This window comes from Carica papaya, chromosome 3 (genome assembly GCF_054855325.1).
Source record: "Carica papaya isolate Zhongbai chromosome 3, ASM5485532v1, whole genome shotgun sequence".
In the NCBI taxonomy this organism is placed as follows: domain Eukaryota; kingdom Viridiplantae; phylum Streptophyta; class Magnoliopsida; order Brassicales; family Caricaceae; genus Carica; species Carica papaya.
Genome location: NC_142311.1, coordinates 20,383,889 through 20,408,873, shown reverse-complemented (window position 1 = coordinate 20,408,873; position 24,985 = coordinate 20,383,889). Strand labels below are relative to the sequence as shown.

The 24,985-nt window shown below is 35.1% G+C and overlaps 2 protein-coding genes across 7 annotated transcripts in view; one reads left to right on the top strand and one right to left on the bottom strand.

Moving 5' to 3' along the window:
* The first annotated feature begins 1,685 nt into the window (after window positions 1-1,685).
* Window positions 1,686-9,389, top strand: LOC110826364 (S-adenosyl-L-methionine-dependent methyltransferases superfamily protein). Of its 3 annotated transcripts, none has more exons than XM_088216253.1 (8): window positions 1,686-1,840; window positions 2,788-2,944; window positions 3,272-3,334; window positions 4,543-4,609; window positions 4,793-4,893; window positions 7,925-7,969; window positions 8,308-8,778; window positions 8,892-9,389. In XM_088216253.1, the coding sequence occupies exons 2-8, from the start codon at window positions 2,816-2,818 to the stop codon at window positions 9,060-9,062; spliced, it is 1,047 nt and encodes a 348-aa protein (XP_088072379.1). In that variant the 5' UTR covers window positions 1,686-1,840; window positions 2,788-2,815; the 3' UTR covers window positions 9,063-9,389. The 3 variants fall into 3 exon arrangements, with proteins under 3 accessions (XP_088072379.1, XP_088072378.1, XP_088072377.1); XM_088216252.1 differs by having other exon boundaries at window positions 1,690-2,011; XM_088216251.1 differs by having other exon boundaries at window positions 1,691-2,025.
* Window positions 9,390-10,629: 1,240 nt separating this feature from the next.
* Window positions 10,630-24,985, bottom strand: part of LOC110823902 (gamma-secretase subunit APH1-like protein) — a 29,512-nt gene continuing 15,156 nt past the window's right edge. For 2 of the 4 annotated variants that reach the window (XM_088216250.1, XM_088216247.1), the window contains one exon: window positions 12,917-13,289. In XM_088216250.1, coding sequence (XP_088072376.1) covers window positions 13,149-13,289 — 141 coding nt within the window. In that variant the 3' untranslated portion in view covers window positions 12,917-13,148. Of the gene's footprint in view, window positions 10,972-12,916; window positions 13,290-24,985 lie in introns of those variants that run through there. The other 2 variants (XM_088216249.1, XM_088216248.1) reach the window with 2 other exon arrangements.

The window sequence follows — 24,985 nt, the reverse complement described above, 5'->3', positions numbered from 1 at the left end:
AAATACGTAATTGTTTGAGTGGTTTCAGTACCAAGTAGCGATCAGTGCCGCACTTATGAGGTAAGTAGTCTAGTTGATCTGTTCACACAGATAAATCCAACAACTTAAATCAGGTCCTTTTAGCTCTCAAGGTCGTTGACAAGTTAAATCCTATAGACATTTTTAGGACTGTTTAGTAGCGAAGAACCAACTAATGAACGTTTCTTGGTTGGTTTAAGAATAAAGAATGATTGGTTTTTAGAATTTTTTTGACAACTATAACTGATTTGCCATATTTTGGGTAAAACGAATTATTGCATCTATGATCAATTACATTACTGAAGCTAGCTATTTTGTCCACTAGGAATTCTTCTTATAATTATTTTAGTTTCTATAGCCAAGAGTTTGTTTAATATTATTCTGCTTATTGTTTATTTCATATTTTGCATATTAGATTCTATGAATCTCTCTCCCCCCTTGTTTGCTTTTTACTCGTTGGTAAAAAAAAAATTAGTTTCCAAGTTCTTGTGGATTTGATCATTCTTACCACAACTAGAATATTATTTTATTGGTTAATTAGGAATTTATTTTTTATAGATTCGACACTCATCAAGAATCGACATGTGTGTTTTGATTTGCTTTGTCTCCCTCATGCGCACAAATCTCTGTAGTTAGATCGTCGTAAACTGACATCCATGCGTAAATCAACGTTTTTTCTCCAGACAAGGCCGTCGCACACAGTCCCTCTTCTTCTCCAGTCACGCCGTTGCACGAAGCACCAGTTTCTTGTTCTTCATCTCATTCTTATTCTTTTTCTTCTTCTTCTTCTTCTTCTTTTTCTATTTCCCTTCTCTACGCTGTTGATCGATGAGCCGTAACCTCCTCTCTTTCTTTCTTTCTCTTTCTCTCTCTCTGCTCAGATCTCTTCTATCTCTTCGCACAACTCCCTTCTTTCACAACTCTCTCTTCTTTTTTTATAGCCTGAATGGAAAAGAGTTCCCCTTCTTCAATGGGTTTTAGAGGCATACACGCCTCTATTTTCTTTTCTTAATATTCAAAATCGTATCATATGCCTCTATTTTCTTTTCTTAATATTCAAAATCATATCATTTTGAGGTTTCATAAAACAATATCATTTTGACCTTTTTTTTTTTTCTAATGCCCAGGTTTGGGCTGGTTTTGTTTTTCTCTAAGCTTGAATATTACAAATAACAGTTAATTATTATATAACCTCTAAACAAAAGAACTAGATTGATAATTATGTTACGAGATAATTAAATATCAAAAAATGAAAAAGAAAATCTTTAAGCATGTCTAAATTTTTAATTGTAAATGACAAGCGGCATCTAGATGAACTATAATTAACTTAAAAAACTATAATTAACCAAAACGGCTAAATTATATATAATAATAAAAATTGAAAGACCAAATAATGACTAAATAACCTAAATAAATTAATCCAGAATCTATTTTTATAAATTATTTAAATATATTAATTAAAAATATTAATTAAACAGATACGTACATATATTGAATCGGTATATATGTATACATAATTATTAATTAATAATATACAAATTTTAATTTTTTTAAAAAGTCACTGCATATTTAATATATTAATATTTTATTTTTAATAAATTTAATCAAAATAATGAGACAAATCGAACTAATTTCTTTAACCGATTTAATTTTTCAGTTCCCTGGGTTTTTCTCGCGCCTATAAACTCTGTAGTCGTCATTATTGGAAAAGTGGAAGGATGATATAGATATTTTGTTTGATCAAGAGGACAATATAGGAATTTAAGTCGGTAGATTCGCACAAGTGTCGATTGACATTTCATTATTCTCTATCTGGGTTTCGGTAGTCTTTTTGACTTCTGTGTCTACGATCTAATTTCCTTGAAATTGCAGAGTTCTTTTTGCTGAATTTCTCGGGGGTTTTTATATTATTGTAATACATCAGTGGGTCTTTAATCTTCGTTGGATTCAGATTTTGGGTTAAAAGTTCTCTGCTGATCACAGTTTGTACTGGGTAGATCTTATATGGTGATTTATATTCGCTTTCTCGATTTTCTTTTATGTTAATTGCTACTAGTTTCTGTGGGTATGATGCGCTCCATTTTCTTTTGCTTTGGATTTTTTTTTGTCTTTAATGTAGCGGCTACTTTGTTCTTAGTGTACATATAGTTGTATATGTGGAATATCTTTATGTAATTTAGTTCTTCATTTTAGTGTGCCAGCAGCTATATTTTCTTTTGCCCATTTATGAGTCCCATTTTCTTCCAATTCTCCTTTTTTCTTAAAGATTTTGAACATACCTCTGTTATGCGTGATTTGCCTTCTTTGGGTATTTTGGTATGTGAATGGAAGAAGACGATTGATTTTTTTTAATATTAAACTTATTTGTTTTTTAATAATAATTGCAGTTGCTTGTTTTTATATTTTGGATTTTCTCAATTTTTTATTTAACTTAATTAGATTTTTGTATTTGTTTTTAGATTATGTCTAAATTACATTTGTAGTGGATTGAATAGACGACTTTGGGTGGCTTTTAACTTTCAATTTAGATTATTTTTTTAAATTCTGGAGCATTTGATACTGGTTATTTGAAATATAGAATAGAGGGAAAACCTGCTTGTTTGAATTCAAGTTTTTGTGGGTAACAAAAACTTGTTTGTTGGAGAATAATAATAAAACTGTGATATCAGGTGGAATTCCAACTGTCCAGTTTCATGTCTAATTTGTTTTTTGGTACTTGACATAGATATTCAGTGGTCATCATATTGATAAGAAGTTTGGCTTTTTCAGGTAGTTTTTCTTAACTATCAAGCTGCCAATGCGTGCTCCCTCCTTGCTTGCACAATGCTTGCCGGGCTTGGTGCCCCAAGATCGTGGCAGTGTATCAACAATATCGGACAGGGATATGCACCTACCTTCACCAGCTGTGGAAATTCTTCCCTCTAAGGTGTATTTCCTCTCCCTGTCATGAGAAATAACATTCACCTGATGTTTTAATTATAGCAATAACTCTTGTAGGGCATCTCTAAATGCCTATTCTGCTAATGACACACTTGTTTGTTCTCCCATGTTTTCTGATATCTTGAAGTACTGTCTTACACACTGTTATCTAGAAATGTTTGCTAGAAAGTGGACAGGAAACTGCATTATGTTCTTAAGATGAATTATTTGTTTTAGAAGCAACATTTGTGAGAATATTCACTTACTTCTTATTAAATACCAAAAGCCAAGTTTTGATTCTTGTTTAAGACATTGTCCATTTTCTACTGTGCAGGCAGTTCATCCATATAAGTATATGGGGGAGAATGTAGACCTTCAAGGCCTCAATGTATTTAGGGTATATAAATTCCTTAGACATGCTTTTGGCATTAATCGATCTGCATATCTATATTTCTTTCATGGTGAAATTTTGTGGAAACTAAATACAAGACAATATGGTGAAGTCTTTCACTTGGTTCATCTCTCATATTATTACATTCCGTACTCTGAAATAAGCTTAGGTTAGTTTTCGTTTTTTCAGTATTTGAGAGGCAACTACATTCTAATTACAAAGTATTAAGACCTGAAACATGAACACAAAAAGGTGTTTGGCTAGGGAAATGTTTATCCATGTATCTTGTTTTTTTCCACAATGGAGATGATGTAGCAGAAATATTCAGTGGGAAGTCCACAATGCTGGCTTCAAAGTTCTATTTTTCATCCTTTTCTCTTTCTTTTCCCCTATGTCATCAGTGAAAGGTATAAATGGTAAAACTTTTTAATAAATTCCAAGTGTAACTTACCTCAGATACCAATATAAGTGCAATCCAAACATTTTTCATAAAGACCCCTTTTTTCAGGCATATCACAGCTCTAGACTTTTGAAGTTAATGTAAAAGTTTTCTTGTAGACTCAGTATACAGGACTAAGGCTGATCTTCCTGATTAGGAATTATGTGTGGAAGTTAGATATCACACTTAGGGTTTCTTAGATATAACACATAAAAGTTGGATAACTAGGCATCACAACTAAGGGTTGCTTGCACATATTATTTACAGAACAAATGTGCTGATGAATTTCTTTATATCTATTATGAAATAAATTGTGGATTATTCATGAGCTCCCATTTAATTGAAATCTAATTTTAACTAGAAAGTACAATCGAATACTTAAAGAATGTAAACCATAAATAGAATCATAATACTACTACGGCTCTTACCCATACTATTAGAAAAAGATTCCAGATTCGGAAAAAAATATAATTCTTTATCTATTAAGAGAACCCCAAGTAACCAATAATTTTCTGCATCACTGAGTGCATTTCATTATCTTGATGTCAGAAAGTTCTTATTCTATGTCTAATTAGATTTTTTTATAGCCAACTTTATGGTTCTTCCCCTTCCACTTTTTTCATATTTGTTTATGTCTAAACTGCTGATGTCAACAAAGTTCCCCTCCATTTATTCATTTCATATTTTTAGCTTTTTAAGTTGTCCCCCCACCCCCTCTCTATATGCAAGGGGAAGAATTGCAAGCTTGTTTATTGCATTCTTTGACTTCTTGCAGGGAAGGATTAGTGTTGCTGATATCATTGGGTTTTCTAGTTCAGAAGTTATATCATCAAAACATGATGGTGAGACATCACATTTTGAGGGCAAAGCTGCTCCTCTTGATTTGCATCAAGTGGAGAAGGATATGAATATCATCTTGGTGTTTGAATTAGTTTTTTATATCATTTTTCCCAACAAGTATTTTAATGGATTGGATTTACCATATCAATTGTAATTAAATTTGAGCTTTACATTTGATTGTGCAGCCTCTATGAAATCTTGGGATGGTTCTATAGATCTCGTTAATGTCCTTAAGAATGAGATTCGGGATGGACAATTGAGGTTTAGAGGAAAAAGGGTACTTGAGGTAATCCGGCTTCCCAAAGTTTTGATAACTGCTGGTTATTTTTTTCAAGGGTTTTTAAACTAAACTAGATCATTTAGTATATCTATAACTTATCCAAATTAATGCTTATTCTTCTTCTAATGAAATTTCCCTTTCCTATAAAAGGGAATATGCAAATAAATTTAATGATTTTGGGTTTTCTTTTGATTTTTTTTTTCAAATTGCATTTTGTGCTATCTCCTGTTAGGTACTGCAGTATCAATCTTTAAAACCCAATATTAATGTGTGCTTTCTGGGAATATTCTATACAGTATAGGTATATGTTTAATTTGAATTCTTGTGAAAATGTTCTGCTGCTTTTTAGATAAATAAGAATGTTTTACTTGCTACTAGAGGATATCATTCCCTCTATCGATTTGTTTGCCCCCTTCCTCAAAATTTAATTATTTATATATTTATTAAATATATGTTCTCCTGATTAATTTGGACCATTTTAGAGCTTTGGGTGCCATATATATCCTTCCTCTTCTGCTGTGCTGCCAATTGTTTTTTTCCGCTGCAGTCAGTAGAGCTGGTAAAGTTTGACCCGACACAATTGCATGGCCCCATTGAGAATGAATTGAGTTTAGGTTCAGAGTAAGCAGGCTATATCCATTTAAACATGACAAGAATCGTGACTAAACAGATCAAAGCTAGTTTAGCCAATTTTGACAGGATGTTATTATCAGCAAAGGAAACAAAGATAATGGAAGAACAAAAACAGTGGCAATGCAGGCCGCACACGGGAGAGAGTAAATCTAGCCTGCTCTTCATAAGCTTTGTTGGTTTAAGTTTTTGGAAAAACAAGATATTTAGGATAAGAGTTTGGATTAAAATAGGATATTTTTATATTGGTTAGAAGTTTTCAGTTTAGATGTTTCCTTAGTAATTTTATCAATTAGGACTCATTTAAAAAAAAAAAAAAATTATCAATTAGGACTTCCAAATAAAATAGGAAACTCTTATGATCAGGAAATTTTTGTATCTGGGAGATTTTATATCTGTTAAAATATAAAAGATTATTCTAGAGCTTCTCTGTAAATATTTTAGCAGATTGCATAAATATTAATAAAAAACAAGTTGCTAATACCTTAACTCTAGAGATAGGTGAATTATCTCTGACGAGCCATAAACCGTAGGTTCCACATCTCAAGCCGTAACCAGATTCTAGGTACAGGATTGTACAAGATTGTTATCGGCAGGAGGCTATGGGTGACTTCAAAGCTTCTCAATAGCAATTTGAACCATTCCTGCATGTGTACCAGGAATGCTTCCCAAGGAGCTGTTTGGTACCAAATCAGAAAAGGAATTCCGCAAGGCAGTGTCAAGCAGAGCAATAAGGAATAGGGCAGCACAGCAAGGTTATCTGAGATTAAAGGAAGCATCTTTGTCCCCGTATGACTCAGTCATTTCCTCTTTTGTCTTACTCTTGTAACCAATGGTTCATTGTCAGTTTTTGGGAATTCAGTAAAAGCTGAAGTTCCTTTGTTGTCAATAGAAGTTGAAGAATCTGTGTTTTTCAACATAAAACAAGATTTTGACATCTTGCGACATAGAAAATCCCGCACATAAGTTGAATAAAAAAAGAAGATGATCAAGTTAAATTGTGTCAGGCTCCTTAGGCAGGTACTCAGTCAAGGAGTCTGGTGGAAGTGTTTTAGGGTTTAACAGAGAGGAGGAAGGTGAAGAAGAAGAATAGGAAGGAGGTAGGAGGAAAATGGAAGTAGGAGAGAGAGAAGAGAGAATAGAGACGGCGAGAATATCTGAAAGATTGAGGAATTTGATTAGAGATTTTTTATATGATTCGTAATGAGACATTCTGCATACATGCCCGTCCCTTTTTTGCTGATTTCATCACAGAATAAGACAAAAGACAATAACAGAAAAGCAATAACAGGAAAGCAGGAAAACAAATAGGCCAGAGGCAGTACAGTAGTCAGGTCAAAAATCTAACTAATGTAGGATTATTGACTAAGCGCTTATTTAACCAAATAGTTTGACCAATTTACTGCAGACCTACTAGTGTCTCACTAGGTCACTGTTACAGGGCGTGGACACCTCTGGTAGACCTTCAGTGGCCTTACGCCGTGCTTGCAGGCATTAAGAGGAGCAAGAAGATGTGGAGGTTGGAGCAAGAAGAACATGACGAACATCAGCCCCTGACATTTGGGAGGGTGGGTTCATACTATCTCTGGTGCTTGTGGACAAGCATCATATGAAAGAGGGATCGATAGAATGGCCAAATAATCAGCAGAGGAAAAGAAGAAAGCTTGAACAAAAGAAGTGTCAATGCAGCCCTCACACAGGATGGAGGAAATCTGAGCTGATCTCATTTGCTTTTTAAGTTTAGGTCTAATTAGGAAAAACTTAATAATTAGGAGAAGAGTTTGGAATAAAATAGGAAACTATTTTACATTAGTTAGAAGTTATCAGTTTTGACATTCTCGTAAAAAATTTATTTAATTAGGACTTTGGAATAAAATAGGAAATCCTTATGATTTGAGAATTTTTATGTTAAGGAAAGCATAGCCTAGAGCTTCCCTATAAATATTTAAGCAGATTTGCATAAATAAAAGAGTAAGAGAATAATGAATTCAAGCAGGTTAGAGTACTTAACTCTGGAGATTGCCGGGTTTCTCCTAACAAGCATTGAACCCTAAATTCCATAGATCTTAACCCATAACCAGATCCTAAATATGGGACCATACCAATATTAATCTGATCATGCAAGAAATAGTTTCTTCTTTACATTTATTTATCAATTAACCGTCTATTATAATATAATGTTATTAATTTTAGATAAATATCAGAATAGACATGTGAACTACGATCTTAGTTGATTAAAACGTATTCATATTTTATAAACAGTTTAAACATATTAAATGTTTTTGAGTTAATATAAATTATATATAATAAACCTTATTTAACGAAGGTGTCTAAATGGGTTAGTATCTGGTTTCAACATTTTTTTCTGGTGTAACTTGACAGTTTTTCTCCTTGGTGATTCTTACAGTTATCTTGCAGCTATGGACTTCCAGGTATTTTTGCTTGCCTGAAGGTATGTACCTTTGTTTCAACTTATCTGCGTCTGTGTGTTTTCTTCCCTTAAACTGCCTTGTTTTCTAATGCATCTTGGAGAATAAGTAAAAAAAACTGTTTAAAATAGGCCTGCTTGCCAGCCTTGTCTTTGATTCATTTGGAGTAGTTTTTGCATTTCTAGGCCATTTTGCTTGGTTACAGCTTCAGGGGTGTGCTGCATGTGAGAATTCCTCATGAGTATTTAACTTTAAGTTAAATTTATTTGATAACTTCCTCAGGCAAATTGATTGGCCATGAATATTAATGGAGTGATAGTTTAGGTATTATGTGGGATGCTTCTAATTTATTGTTGTTCAGGGGGCTTCTACAGTGCACTTCCAAGAACTCAGTGCTGAAACTATCCGATGTACAACTATCCCAAATGTTCTTGCTAATCTTGAGCAAGCTCGGGACAGACAGAGTCGGCAGCCAGAGAGCCCCTTGACTCCATCAAGACAAGCTCTGGCTCCATCCGTTCATTTCTATGCTGGAAATTGGGATGAACTTCCTAATGTGTTGTCTGTTGTAAGGACCGAAGTTCCAGAAGTGACAACAGGGATGAGCCTTAGCTTTTCTGAAGAAGACTTCATGGATGGATGCAGTAGCCAGGATGGCAGCATTATAGGACAAGAATTTTCCTCAAGAAGGTCAAGAAAGCTTTCAGGCAGCCGGGCATGGGAGAGGGCTAGCGAGGCAGATCAAGGAGAGGGTGGGTATGATGTTATTTTGATGACAGAGATCCCATACTCGGTCACCTCTCTGAAGAAGCTATATGCGCTCATTAAAAAGGTTTCTAGCTGACTTTTACTTTCATGATACTGGACTCAAGTTTAACATTCAATGTTTCTTTCTTTCCTTGCTGGGAGATCTAACCGTCACTTTTCTCTTGATGGGATATGCAGTGTTTGAGACCTCGATATGGAATGGTATACCTGGCAACAAAGAAAAATTATGCTGGTTTCAACAACGGAGCTCGTCAATTGAGAAGTTTGGTGGATGAAGAAGGCATATTGGGAGTGCACTTAGTGAAGGAAATAGCCGATAGGGATATCTGGAAGATTTTCCTCAAGTGAAAGGAAAGCTAAGAACTTACAAAACAAGTGCCTGGTAAATCTGGTTACTAGTTAGAACTCAAGCTATCACCTCTCTTAAGAGTACTGTTCGTATAATACAGACCACAAATTCTTCCTTTTTTTATTTTTATATTATTTATTCTTGTTACCACACTGGATTCAGAATCAGAACGCTAAGTAAACATGCTTCTATTTTTGCTGCCATCGATATATGTATTTTATTTTTTTATTTCTTTCCATTCGTTTTTAATTGTAAATCACAATCAGATAAAGGCGATTAATATATTCGTTCCTCTATGATATATTAATTATTATTATTATGACAAATTATTAAATTAATCTCCAGAATAGTTTTTATTATGATGTTTTTTTTTTTTATATAATTTGATTCTGATATTTTTATTTATTTTAAATGTTTAATTTTATTTTATTTTCTAACAAAAAAAAATTAAAATAATTATATCGTATTTAAATATTTAAAAAGTCAGTTAAAATTAATTTTAATTAAATTAATAAACTAATAGTGATGGCAAATAGGGTTAATATTATTTTTTATTTATTAATTTAACTAAGTTTGCTAATAATTCATTTTGAGTTGTTTTTAAAGTATTTAAATATGATTTTAGTTATTTTAATTTTCTTACTAAGAAATATAAAGAAACAGAACTTAACACAAGTAAAAAAAATGTTAGAAATTAAATTGTAATTAAAAAAAATATTATGAATTAAATTGTAATAAGTATCAAATTTTAATAACTAATTTAATTTATTATTATTATTATTATTATTACTACTTGATGAATCTTCTAGTTGATATTTCTGACCATGAATTAGAGTTTTCAACTTACAAGCTTGCTTAACATATGTTTCTTTTTGATGGGAGGGAAAATGTTAGGTAATTAACTTGTAATGCAATCATTTCAGACCCAAAATGTATTATGTAAGTGTTTATCAAATTATTATATTTGTTATATATTTTTTAATATAATGGTGAAATGTAATTATAATTACATAGCATATGCTAAATGTGTTGGAATGCATAAGGACACTTAGAAAAATACACCATTGTACATAAAACATGCTAGAATACACCTGTTTAGCCAAATACTCGTAAGTGCATTTGAATCCTTGAAATATATTATAATACATTTAGATACTTAGAATATCTTCAAATACATTTGTTAATTTAAAATATTATGATTTAGAATTCTCTAAAAATATTTGTCTATTTAAAATATTCAAAAATATATTTGGATACCATATGATCCAAGAGTATATCTAAATAATCAGAAGATTGAGAAACACCCTTAAATGCCTAAAGTACTTAGAAACATTTCTAACTAGTAGGAAAATGTTAAAAGAGAGCTAAAAATTTGAAGTGTCTAAACATACGTATTAAATATTTGCAATATTCAAAAGAATACATGAATACCAAAAATATTTGTGAACAACACTCAACATTTGAAAGACCAAAAAGGCTCCTATAATCATAATTTTATACACATATTCTTAAAGGGAATGATGTTATATGATCAATATAATGACTTATGTAAGTGTCAAAAGAAAATAGCCAAGTGTCGAACAATGATGATTGCTAAATGACAACATCACATATAATTTCAAATACATAAAAGTAAATCTCGAGGTTTAACGATGAATATTTAAAGACAAAATATAAGAGGCTCATAGTAAAATTTGAATTGATATCAAACTCTAAAGTAGAAGTTAGACTCCATAACAAGTACCAAGAAATGCTTAAGAATGTAGAGGCAAAGATAGTCCATGAGGACATATTAGGAAGGGTCAAAACCTAGCTTTGACAGGGCTAAACGGGAGAGCTACTACCTAGTGATTGTTTTACACCAATTATTATAGGTTCTTGTCATCTTTGCATGCCTTGCACCAATATCTAAATCGGATGTCAAAAAAAAAAATTAAAAAATTAGTCAATACACAATAATAATAATAATAATAATACAAAAACATCCTATCAAGTTTGAAACCTAAAAATATATATCCTTAAAAGAAAAGAACATAGAAAGACAAAACAAAAACAAAATTATTTGAAAAAGCCTAGAATACAAAAGATTAAAAGAGTGAATGTTCATATTGCCTAAGACAATTCAAGCAATTTTTTCTTGCACCATAGAGAGCTATAAATAGTTTCTTTTATTTGGAAAAAAGGTTGAAATAATTAATCAAAATCTAAACAATAAAATTATGACATCCTCAATCTTAATATAACTATCTAGTGTTAAACTCTACCAAACTTAACGAAATCTATTAACACTTAATGGAACTCATTAAATGTAGTTATATATAAGGGTCTTATCCCTTAAGAAGCAAATTTTATTTAATTTTCTCATCTATTTTAGAAAAAAAGTTTTACAATATATTGAGTATAATGATAAGTCTTACTTCAGTTACTTTATTAGTGCACTATTTTTTACATCTATATTTTCATAAACTTTTAAGTCTCTTATATTACTATCAGTAATTTTTAAGATTTAATTTTATAAAGAGAAAACTATTCGATTATGAATTTATTATATACATTACGTACCTATATCTTATAAGAAGTAAATTCAAAAATATTAGTACATGTCTTTTAAGTAAATGATACAAGCTGGCCACCACATAGAAACTGGTTGGTGTTTTACATATTTGTATTAGAGATTGAATTAAGGATGATAATGGGGCAAGTTTTTACCATACCCGAACTTGACCCAGACCCATCGTATAAAGTGCAAAATATAAATTTATACATGTCTCCAATACAAAGTGAGTTTAAATTTTTTTTTTTTTAAAATTTTTCGAACCATCTAAATTTTGCTACTTATTCAACTCACATTTGACTCAATCATTTTATTATTATATTTATATCAATAAAAATTAAATAACAAAAAAATTAAAAATATAATACTAAAGTCAAATTCATGTAGATTTTGGTAAGCCACACTCAGAACCTATCTCAACGAGCAACTGTTTTCCAACCAACCAGAGCTTAACTTGTCCCAAATTCACTATTTTAAAAAAAATCATTGTAGGTTAAGTTTGGACAAGTCCAATCCGACAATTTTGAACCAAATTGTCATCCCTAGGTTGGACGATTCATGTCTCTTTCTCCAAAATTGGTCACTTTACAGTCGTAGGGAACCAAACCGCTAATCATATAATTTTTTTTTTTGGAAAAGAGGAACTGAAAAATGAATAAATTACATTTTGAGCTAATAGCTAAACTTTTGGGAGACTAGGCAAGGCCGAAAATTGGCCCAAGTCCTGCATGTGCTCGAGCCAGACCCTTACAGAATGGTCCACCAGTTGCCTATACTATCAGTTCTAGACTATGCCCCTCTAGTTGTGCTAACGACTTGGTTTAAGACCTCCACTCCAGGCTACTCCCGGGTCTCTAGGATGGACCTCTTGACTCAAAGGTATAGGAACTTGGGTTCTGGGGCAATCTACAGATCCAAGCAAGTCTTTCACACCCAATAGTTTTCGCAAATTGAAACTTCAAATTTTCCATGATAAAGTTTATTTGGTATTATTCAATAAATATCAGAAGGATGTTTCTGAACATTTCAAATTTTCTTCTCCTTTCAACCCAATATAACAATTGAGAGAATTAAGAACACTACATAATTAAGGCAAATTGGACACCAGAACTTCTTCTCTCTCCAAACTATAAACTCCAAAACAACTATATATACATATATATATATACACACACACACATCTAAATATCTTCTCCCTTCCCTTCTCCATCGATAGAGGATTCCTTCCCATTCTGTAATCTGGACTATAATCTCCAACATCATAAAAAATGAAGAACAAAAAATAAAAAGGGCAAAATATTGAGCAGGTAAGTGCATTCCCTGTTAGTCAAATGCTAGAGTTCCACATCTTGAATTTGACCAACATATTTTAACAAGAGAAAAAGAAAATACTGCTATTAATAAGCAAATACAGACTAATATATGGTCCAAAAGAGTGAACATGAATAATCCAAACTTCATGTAAGAAAAAGAACCAAATTGTTGTAGGAAGGGAGTGCACAACTAAATTACACTATATTAATTACATGGCTCACTGTAAATTAACCTGCCTCGGATTTTCCATTAATCTTCTCCAGACCATCTTGCCGCAATATGCCACGGTGAAGAATGCCATAATAAAGAGAAGAGGAATACCAATAATGCAACCACCAGACACAAAATTTATCAATGTCTGAGGAGAAAAAACAATTACCATTACTCATGCTAAATTGCAACCATGCTAACACAAATCAAACAAATATTTGCTGCTTGCTCACAAATGTGCAATCTAACTTTATTGGTATCCACGTTTTCTACATGCTTCCAAGTTTATTTGCCATATGATTAGCCAAGTTAGCTTCAAAAGTTTTTGAGTTTGCCAAAATTTTGTTTAAAAGACAACAGCTTATAAACTCTCAGAGAATTTAAAAATCTTGGTTAAGATTCTTGATTATTCAAGATGAGTTTTCAAGATGGGTAACATGTAAAGTTTTATAGTAATATTTCAAAAACCTGGTAAGGACAAAGTTTTCAGAACTCTTATATATTTTATTTAAAAAAAAATATAGGGTATCACTAAATTATAGCATTAAGGAAATGTCGCTTACGAACAAAATTTTTATAAATCAGTTAGTATGTCACTAAAATCCTCAAACTCTTCTACAGAAAGAATAGGATGTCCCATCACCAAAAACCCCAACCACCTGAAGCCATCAATCTCTAACTCTAGATAACGTTTTTAGAACTTTTCACTGCTTTTTTTATTCTTTCCTTACACTTCTTCTCTTCTAAGATAATATTTCTCATAAATATTATATATGTTGTGGTTTGTGTACATAGTGAGGATGTCTCACAAGATATATAATTAAGTCAAGTTAAATAATTAAATTTTAGTATCAAATAAGAAACTAATATTTTAAAAATATAGACAACGGAATTCTAGAAAAAAAATATGTTAAAAAAAGAGTACATGTAGCTTTATTTGTTAAAAATAACAAAACTGTTCCTTTTGGTCATTTTAACAAACTTAATAGCTTGTAAGGAATATCTTTACCAACATACTTGTAAATAAACTCGGGTTACCAAAATTGACAATAACTTATCTACAAATAAACTTTTATATCTTATAAACTTTGATACTTTTAGCAAAACTAAAGATGTAATACTTAGGTCAGAAAATCGGTCCGGAATAATTTTTTTAATTTATAAAAATTATATAAATAATTTATTTTATTTTATTTTAATTTAATTTTAGTAGATTTTTGAAAAAAAATAAATTAAGGACGAAATTAAAAATAATTTTGAAAAGAAATGGTAAAAACAGAGGGTTAAATCGCTAAAAAAAAAAGTTTGGCTACGTAAGACGATCCAGTCAGCAACCCGAGCGAATCAGAACACGCCGCATGGCAGGCAGCTTGACATCAACACCACACGAGAAGCCACGCGAGCGATCCGCGTGCCTGACAATTCAATGGTCTAGATCTCATCCCGCGCGTATGAACGGTCTAGATGCATTTTCTCTTTAAATACGATCGGATGAACGAGATGAATTGCGATGGACGGACCGGATATCTTCCACGCCATCAGCCTAAACGGACAATCATCGAACGGTCCTCCTTGCTCCACATTGACATAAACGGATGGCCCGAATCGAAGAGAAGATGAGTATTTAAACTCCTCTTCACAGGATAACCTAACCCTAGCCGCTCAGCACTCGCCTGAGAAGAAAAACTAGACGTTGGATAAGGAGGCCGACCCCCAGCCGCCGCCGCACTAGAGCCACTACTGATCCTCAAAAAAGGTAAAAAATTTTCCTCCCCGTTGGGACTTCAATTCCGAGTCTCTCTGTGGTCATATCGGAACAAAAAAGAAGGCAGGTGAGCTGAAAACTGTAGGTAAAACCTGGTGGAGCCGTCGCGGCCAAAACCCTAAACCCTCTCCGATGACCTCCTCGTTTCCCCTTTCACACGATTCTTTAACTATTGTATTCACCATCTCTTTCTGGTGCAGATTAGCCAAAGAAGAATCTCAGCCGCGAAGGAGAACAGGCGGAGTCGCCGCACCCGTAGACCCCCCACCGGTAGGTTTTAGTTTTTTTATTTTTCTGACCAATCGAGACTTTCTAACGTATTTTTTCGCAGGGATACATGTAAAACTAGTCAAAATCGGCAAGCTCGAGGCAAACCGCCACCGTGAGCGGCAAAGTCGGCGCCGTAGCACAACGGCGCTGCCGTGACGGAACTTTAAAATTGGCCAAAAAGATTTTTAACACCGATTTTGAGTTTTTTGAGTATTTTTGGGTATGTGACGAGTAGTTTGATTTTCACAGGAAAAATTTAAGAATCTTGGGATCCATTGGGCGTAATAGATAGTATGGCACTTCAAAACATCGAATCGGGTAAGGATCTCTCACCTTATTCTCTGTTACGGTAAATTGAGACTTAAATAACCGAAAGTCTTGTGTTTTGTGAAAATTAAAAAAATCCTAAAAATAATTACAAGTTACTAGTGGAGCCGGAAACTGGTTAGTGTACGATTACCCTATCTCGTCTGTGTTGCCTATTTATTTTCTTATACTGCCTAAATTACTTATTGTTTTACCATGTTATTTTAATTATTACTTTTAAATTGCTTTCTCATTTATTGATTGCTTAAATTGTGATTTTTATTTGATTGACTGATTTGAAATAAAGGTCCTAATTACATTTTTAATTGTTAAGTTATAAAATTGTATTGTTTGTTTAATGCCGTTTGATTGATCTGTGAATATAAAATAAAATATTAATATGCGATTGGTGGTTGTTTTGTTTATGGGAGTCTATATACGAAATACTTACTGGGTACCCTAAGAAATGGTGGATGGACCTGGTATATAGGGAACTTTACTGTGAATGTCAGTCGAACGGGATTGAAAAGTTCCATACCGGAAGATTTGGAAGATATAGTTCACCTTCATAGGGGACGGAGTATTGAAGCGATGGTGTGTTTGGTACCCATTACCGAACAGGATATGGGAACGGTCGGGTTAATTAACAAATCTTTATATTAGGTTCACGAGTAGGGGAATATCCCTATAGATCCCTAAAGGTACCAGTAAGCAAATAATGAAGCGAGTTTAATGTTATTATTCCTGTAAATGTGTCATAAGAATGATATTTGAATTGATTGTCTCAATAGATCGTTTTAAAAAACTCGCAACGGTAAGTACGGAATAAATAGTTTTCTTTATATTAAATGAATTTAATCAAATTAAGAGTTTCATTAGTTGTTTTATGATTTTTACTAACCTTCGATTTTTCTGTATTAGTAATTATCATTATATTCTTACTAAACTAATGTAGCTCACCCTTCTATTAATCATTTCATATCAAGAAAACCAAGGTTTAGATCTTAATCAGCAAGAGGGTTGTGAGTAGATTACATTCTGGACCCCATCAAGTGCTAGTGAAGGTTAACCCTTATGATATTTATTTACTTATTTTAATCATTTTATTCACTTATTTTTATGAATCGCTATAGAAGAGATTTTTCCGTATTCCTATTGGACGTTCTAATTTACTGTGTAAAGAATTTAAACTCTAACTTTATTGTTTACTTCCGTGTTTAAAATACAAATTTATATCCTTTTATATTTTGAATTTTTACAGTTGATATCAGAACGGTATTCTTCGGGACCATTCCTTACATAGAGATTTAAAAACACTGAAATATAACCTGACACTCAATCCACTTTTGTGAAATGTAGGTACTCGGATATGAGGCGATGAAGACCCCCACTAAACCGAGCAACCTGAGATGGGTCGCTTCGAGAGAATGTCGATCGACTCTTTAAGATGCTGGAGAAACTTATCTCTACCTAGCAGGCCTGGGAAGAAAGGAGGGAGCTGTCTGACCCTCCACCACTGTTACAGTATGAACTACCCTTGCAATGAGAAGATCCAATGTCACCCCGATACAAATCTGCCTCTCCACCATATCATCCGGTACCACTACAGTACAATCTGGTGCCCCCACCATATAACTAGGTGCCACCACAAGATCACCCGACCCCTCTCCAACATAATCCAGTCCCTCTTCCACTATACCAAATTTCATCCATGATGGACCCCGACTATATTGAAAGGTACAAGAGACTAAACTCATTTACCTTTGCAAGGACATCCTTCTACGAAGAGGTCGAATATTAGTTAGCAAAAACAAAAAAAGTCTTTGCAACTCTAGGAGCGGTCGCCATACAGAAGGTTGTACTTACTACCTACATGCTCGTAGGTAAGGCAGGTCACTGGTGGCAGCTGAAACAGGTCACCAAGTCCGTTCCAATCACCTAGGAACAGTTCTTGGTAGCCTTCAATGGAGAGTACCTCCCAGAGCATCTTTAGCATTTAAAGGAAATAAGGTTTGCACACATGGTCCAGGGCAATATGACAGTGTTAGAACCTGAAGGTTCCTAAAATTGGATCGGTATTCCCTTGAGTATGATGGATGAAGGCAGAAAGACAAGGAAGTTTGAGTGGGGTCTCTGTCCTGAGATTGGGCAACAGCTATATGTGTTCGAACTCAGCACCTACTCAACAATTCTGGTCAAGGCACAGCTAGCAAAGAGGAATCTTCGTATCTTCCCTTCAGCAGTAAGTAATTCCAGACCCTCCGGTTCCACACCGCAAACCAGCACCTACTGCACCGATTCAGCAGAACAAAAGACTTAGGCCTATGATTCAAACCCCTTCTCAGGCCCGGTAATAGGACGTAGTACGATTTACTAGCACTATGAAAAGGATCATGGAGTCCGACCCTATTATCGCCTCAATGATACCTGCCGCATATGTGGGAGTGTCCAACGCTACACGAGAGATTGCCCGCGAAATCATAATCAGGCCAGACCTCCTATGTTGAAACCAACTCGGACGTGATACAAAGTACGTACACTATCTGTAATTATTTTACACATGTTTTGATTGATACTGATGCTTTACATTCGTTTATCTCACATACTTTTGCAAAAAACTTAAATGTATTACTTGAAAAACTTGATTTTGTATTATTTGTGTTTACTTCTGGAAGTTAAACACTAATAGGAGAGGTTATATACAAAATTTGTATCGTAAACATAATAGATAAGAAACTGAGTGTAGATCTGATAGAGATAGACATGAAGGATTTTGATGTAATTTTAGGAATGAACTAGTTAGTAGTGTATTATGCTACCGTAGATTGTTTTCACAAAAAACTAGTATTCAACCCTTCTAATGAAGAGTCATTTACAAGTTAATAAAAATTTGAAATATTATTCCCTCATGCCAATTTTCTTATTATATAGCGTTTTAACTCGGTTGTCTTCTCTACATTAGGCAAATTTAAGAAAAAAGTTTGCATTCAAAATATCTCATTAATCCGAGAATTTTCGAATGTGTTCCTTGATGAACTATGTAACACCCAAAGATTTTTCTTTTATTATTATTATTTTTATTTATTTTATTTTTATTTTTATTTTATTTTAATTTAATTTGAAATTTTGTTTATTTTATTTTATTTTAATAATTAATTTATAAAATTTTAATTTAATTTAATAGAAATAAAAATAATAATAATTATAAAATGAGGTAAAATTATTTTTGAGATTTCATTGAAATTAAATTTGAGAAAAAGGGGTGAAAAATTGAATTATTGGGGTGTTTTTGAAAAGAAAATCGAAAACCAAATGTCAAAACGCAATTTAGAAAAATAGTGCCACGTCAGCAGCTGCATCAGCAGCCCGGTCAGCGGCCCCGGCCAACCAGGACACGCCGCGTGGCAAGGACGCTGACGCGGGTTGCCACGTGGGACAGAGACACGTGGGCGATCCGCGTGCGCGCGATCGGACGATCTAGATTTGATCGCGCATGGACGGCCCGGATCGCATCGCGATGGACGGCTCAGATTTATTTCCAATTTAATCACGATCGGACGACCCATATTAAATCATGATGGACGGCTCAGATTAAAATGGGAGGATTATAAATAATCGCATCCACACCCAACCCCAAACCCTAGCCGCCAGAACCCTCGCTGGAGAAGACGACCCAGCCACCGGAGGAACCGGCCGCCGCCACCCGCCACCGCACCGGAGGATTTTTCGACAGCCAAACGAGGTAAAATTTCTCTCATTGGCTCGTTTTTTGATGCTGAACCTCTCTGTGGCCAAATAGGAGCAAAACCACCGGCCAATTGGCCGGAAAACACCGCCGAAGCCTAACAGCGCCGCTGCGGGTTTCCTCGATTTTTACCTCCGATGAGGCCCTTCCCGGTTCCCGTTCGATGTAATTTTTATACCACTGTGACCACCGTCCTTTTCACTACAGGTTGACGGGAGCAAAACACCAAACCGCAACTCGCGCCGGATGAGCTGTCGCACCCGAGAGCCCCACCGCCAGTAAGTCTTGGTTTTCTGTAATTTTTTGGCCCACCAAGGACCCTAAGGGTGTTTTATCACAGGAACCAATGCAAGTTTGGCCGAATTCGACCGAAAACGGCTGGAATCGGCCAACCCGAGGCGGATCGCCGCCGTGAGCGGCGACGCCGACGCCGGAGCACGGCGGAGCCGCCGTGAGCGGCGACACCGACGCCGGAGCACAGCGGAGCCGCCGTGCCGGAATTTTGAAATTGGCCGAAAGGGCCCTAGGTTTGATTTGGAGTTTTTTTGGGGACATGTACAGGTACCGGAAGTGTGTTTCAGTTTCTGGAAAAAAATTCATGGAATCTAAGGACTGCCCGTAGGCGCAGTGAGAACCTGATTTCAGACTCCGAAACAAGTAAGGATCTCTCACCCTATTTCCTATTACGACATTAAAGCTTAATAAATGATAAAACGGTATTTATGAATTAATAGATATGTATAATTAATTAAGGTTGTTAATGGAGCCCGAATCTGATGTATTTTTCAGTCAGGTATTTGATTTATTTTACAGTTTTAAATGCAGTATGGTGCCTAATGTGTTTATTCTATGGTTTCGTATGCATGAATCACGGTTCCATTTATTATGATTTGAATTATTGTGAACTCGATATTGTGTTGCCTTGTTTGGTGTCCATTACTGGTTTGTGTTTATGTTTGATTGGATAATTGTGATTAAAAAAAGAATAGAAAAAGGTATGTGAATTGATAAATGGATAATGTCGACAGCCTGACTAGATATCCTGGGAGATAGTGGAAGGACTGGGTCCATAGGGAACCCTACCGGGAACGTGGTCTTTCATATCGGACGGGGTATGTAGACTTTATGTGTTTTGGCGCCCATACCGGACGGGGTATGGAGACGACCCGTTTCACCCTCATACTGGACGGGGTATTGAGGTTTATGGTTTTGGCGCCCATACCGGACGGGGTATGGGGACAGCCCTAGAATTAAGTTATTAATCTGAATGGTTCACGTGTAGCGGGGACCCCCTATGAATCCCCATGGATACTAGTAGGCTGATAAAAGAGGAAATTTGTTGCCTGATGATTGAAATACAAAAGTATGAGATATGTTACGTTACAGAGTGTGCATGATCTTATAATGTTTATGATATTATTTCTCATAAATTATTTTCATGAATCTCACTGAAATAAGTGAACAGTAAATATTTTTATTATTGATAAATGAGTTTGTTATAAATTCTACTCCATTGGTTATTTTCGTTTTCTACCAACCTTTACTTCTGTGACAGTGAAATAGTGTGATGTCTTTACTGGGCTAGTGTAGTTCATTCCTTACTTAACCATTTCAGATCATGAGGACTTAGTTCTCAAACCCATTCTGCAGAAAGACGGCGAGTAGAAGCCAAAGAATTTATTAGTTTTCCTTATAGCATTCATTCATAGTATTTCCCTTAAATTAGTTTATTCTTTCATACGTTAATTCGTTTCAGTTATTGTGTAAGGGATGTTAATCACAATCTATTTTATTTCGCTTCCGCATTTAGAATAAATATATATATTTTCTTTTTATTTCCGGATCCGTTACAAACTATCTGGACTGTCAGTGGATAAGGAAGTTGAATTCATTATAGATCTCCAGCCTGGTACACAGCCTATCTCGGTAACCCCTTACCATAAGAGTCGTGTTGAGATGGAAGAGCTGAAGAAACAAATTAATGAATTGGAGAATAGTGGGTTCATCAGACAAAATGTATCCCCTTAGAGTGCTGGAGTCACGTTTGCAAATAAAATGGATGAAACATTGAGATTATGTATTAACTACAGGGGATTGAATAGAGTCACAGTCAAGAACAAGTACTCCCTCCCTAGAATTGATGACTTTTTTGACCAGTTATAGGGTGCCCTAGTTTTCTCCATTATTGACTTGCATTCGGGTTACCATCAAGTAAAAATCAGGGTAAAGAACATTCCCAAGACAACCTTCAAAACCAAATACGGACACTTTGAGTTCCTAATCATATCACCTGGACTAACTAATGCGCCAACCATTTTTATGGACTTAATGAACAGAATTTTTAGGCCATTTCTGGATCAGTTCGTCATCATATTCATTGATGATATTCTGATGTATTCAAAGAGGAGAGAGGAACATGTTCATCACCTAATTCAAGTTTTACAAGTTCTCAGGAAAAAGAAGTTTTATGCAAAATTGAACAAGTGTGGGTTCTGTCTTGAACAGACTACCTTTTTAGGGCACATAATATCAAAGGATGGGATGTCAGTGAATTCTGATAAGGTTGAAGCAGTACTCAGTTTGAAAAAATTGACTTCGATTAAATAGATCTGTATCTTCCTAGGAATTGTAGGATATTACTGCAGATTTGTAGAAGGATTTTCTACCTTATCTGCTCCATTGACCCGACTTACAAAGAAAATGTCAAGTTTGAGTAAAGCGAGAATTGTGAAATGAGTTTTACAGAAGTTAAGAAGTGGTTGACTACTACACCCGTATTGGCTCTACCGAGTTGGACAGGTGGATATACAGTGTATAGTAATTCCTCCTATTTAGAGTTGGGTTGTGTTTTGATGCAGCATGGGAAGATCATACCTTATGAGTCCAAGCAGTTGAAGAGTCATTAGAAGAACTACATCACTCACGACTTAGAACTTGCCGCCATTATTCACGCCTTAAAGACCTGGTGCTACTACTTGTATGGGGAGACTTTTGAGATTTATACAGACCATAAGAGCTTGAAGCATATATTCACTTATAAAGATCTCGACATGCGTCTGAGACGTTGGATAGAACTACTCAAAAACTATGATTACAAGATTTTGTATCACCCGAGAAAGAACAATGTGGTAGCTAATGGGCTCAGCAGAAAAAATGCAGATATATTGGCTCACCTAATGATTTCTGATTACTGGATAATAGGGGCTGTACAACAAATACGGCTTCAGGACTTGAAGAGGGTTATATGCTTGGTCCACCTAACTGCCCAACCCGAATTAATCTAGAGAATAAAGGAAACTTAAATAACCGATTCCACTCTAGCAGCTCTCAAGAAGGATGCAGAATAGGGAGTAAATCAAGAATTCAAAGTCTCTGCCAATGAGTTGCTTTAGGGTAGGGTGTGTGTTATAGTGAACTGAAAAAGAACACCATGACAGAAACTCATATCTCAAAGTTCGTCATACATCCTGAAAGTACTAAGATGTATTAAAGTATGCGACATTGGCTTTGATAGAGTGGAATGAAAAGAGAGATAACCGACTGTCTTTAAGTATCTGATATGTCAATAGGTTAAGGCAAAGCATCAACGCCCAAAGGGATTACTTCAGCCATTACCGATCCCAGAATAGAAATGGGAACATATTACAATGGATTTCGTGACAGGATTGCCTAAAGCACGTTCAGAACAAGATGCTATTTAGATAATTGTCAATCGGCTCACCAAGTCCTCTCACTTCTTAGCTATCAAGATGACTAACCCCTTAAACAAGTTAGCAAAAATCTATATCCGGGAGACAGTGAGGCTATATGTGTCCCAGTAACAGTGGTATCCGACAGAGACCCTAGGTTCACTTTTCGGTTTTAGTCTTGTTTTCAGCAAGGCATAGGAACGAAACTGTCCCTTAGCACCGCATTCCACAATCAAAGAGAATGATTCGCACATTGGAGAATATGTTCTGAACTTGTGTTCTAGACTTCAGAGGCCATTGGAATGATCACCTACATTTGATAGAGTTCGTCTACAATAACAGTTATCAAACAAGTATCGGCACGACCCCATATGAGACATTACATGGTCGACTTTGTAAATTGTCGATATGTTGGGAAGAGGTGAGTAATAGAAAATTATTTGGCCTGGATCTTGTGGAGAAAACTACAGCTAAGATAGTTAAGATCAAGAAGAACATCTAAACAACTTAGAGCAGGCAGAAGAGTTATGCGGATATCCAGAGGAGAAATTTGGAATTTGAGAAAGGCGATTGAGTGTTTCTTAAAGTCACTCATTTTAACGAAATCAGCAGGTTTGGCAAGAAGAGGAAATTAAACCCCCCCGGTTCATTAAACCGTTTGAAATCTTATACAAGATTGGTACGTCCGTTTACAGACTAGCAATACCTCCTAAGCTATCCAGAGTTCATAATATGTTTAATGTATCTATGCTACGCAAGTACAATCTGAACCTCTTACACATCCTGTCCTACGAGCCCCTTTCAATCTAGGAGGATCTATCCTATGAGGAGGTGTCAGTAAGTATTATAAATCGAAAGAGCAGAGTACTTCGCAACAGAAAAATTTCCTTCGTCAAAGTCTTATGGCAAAATCATACTTAGAAAGATGTCACTTGAGAACTAGAATCAGACTTCAGATCCCAATACCCCCAACTTTTAACTGAGTGAAAGGGTGACAAATTCGAAAGACCAAATTTTTTTTGGAGGGAAGAGTTGTAATACTCGGACCCAAAAATCGGCCCAAGATAATCTTTTTTATTTATAAAAATTATATAAATAATTAATATTAATTTTATTTCAATTTAATTTTAGTAAATTTTTGAGAAAAAAATGGATTATAGACGAACTTGAAAACAATTTTGAGGAAAAATTATGAAATTTAGAATCCGAGAGGTATTTTTGAAAGAAAAATTGAAAATAAGAGGATTAAATCGCAAAAAGAAAAAGTTTGATTATGTGAGACGGCCCAGTCAGCAACGCGAGCGAACCCGAGTACGCCGATTGGCTGGTAGGTTGACATCGACATCATGCAAGAAGCCACGCGAGCGATCCGCATACTTGACAATCCGACGATCCAGATTTCATCACGCGCGCATGAACGGTTCAGATGTATTCTCTCTTTAGACGCAATCGAACAGACAAGATGGATCGTGATGGACAGACCGGATTCGTCCACGCCATCAACTTAAATGAAAAATCATCGAACGATCCTCCTCGCTCTATGTCGACACAAACGGACGACTTGAATCGAAGAGGAGATGAGTATTTAAACTACTCTTCGCAAGAGAACCTAACCTTAGCAGCCCAGCCCTCATCAAAGAAAAAGAATCAGACGCCGAACAAGGAGGTCGACCCCCAGCCACCGCCGACAGCCAAAAAAGGTAAAAGTTTTTCTTCCCCGCTGGGAATTTAATTCCAAGACTCTCTATGGCCATATCAGGGCAAAAGGGATGGTGGGTGAGCCGGAAACTGCGGGCAAATCCCAGCAGAGCCGCCGTGGCAAAAACACTAAACCCTCTTCAATGACCCCTTTTCCGTTTTCTATTTCACACGATTCTTTGACCATCGTGTTCACTGTCTCTTTCTGGTGCAGGTTAGCCGGAGAAGAATCCCAGCTGCGAAGAAGAATAGGCAGAGCCACTGCACCCGAAGACCTCCTACCGGTAGGTTTCGATTTTTTTATTTTTCTGGCCAACTGAAACTTCATAACATGTTTTTTCGCAGTAATATGTGTAAAATCAGCCAAAATT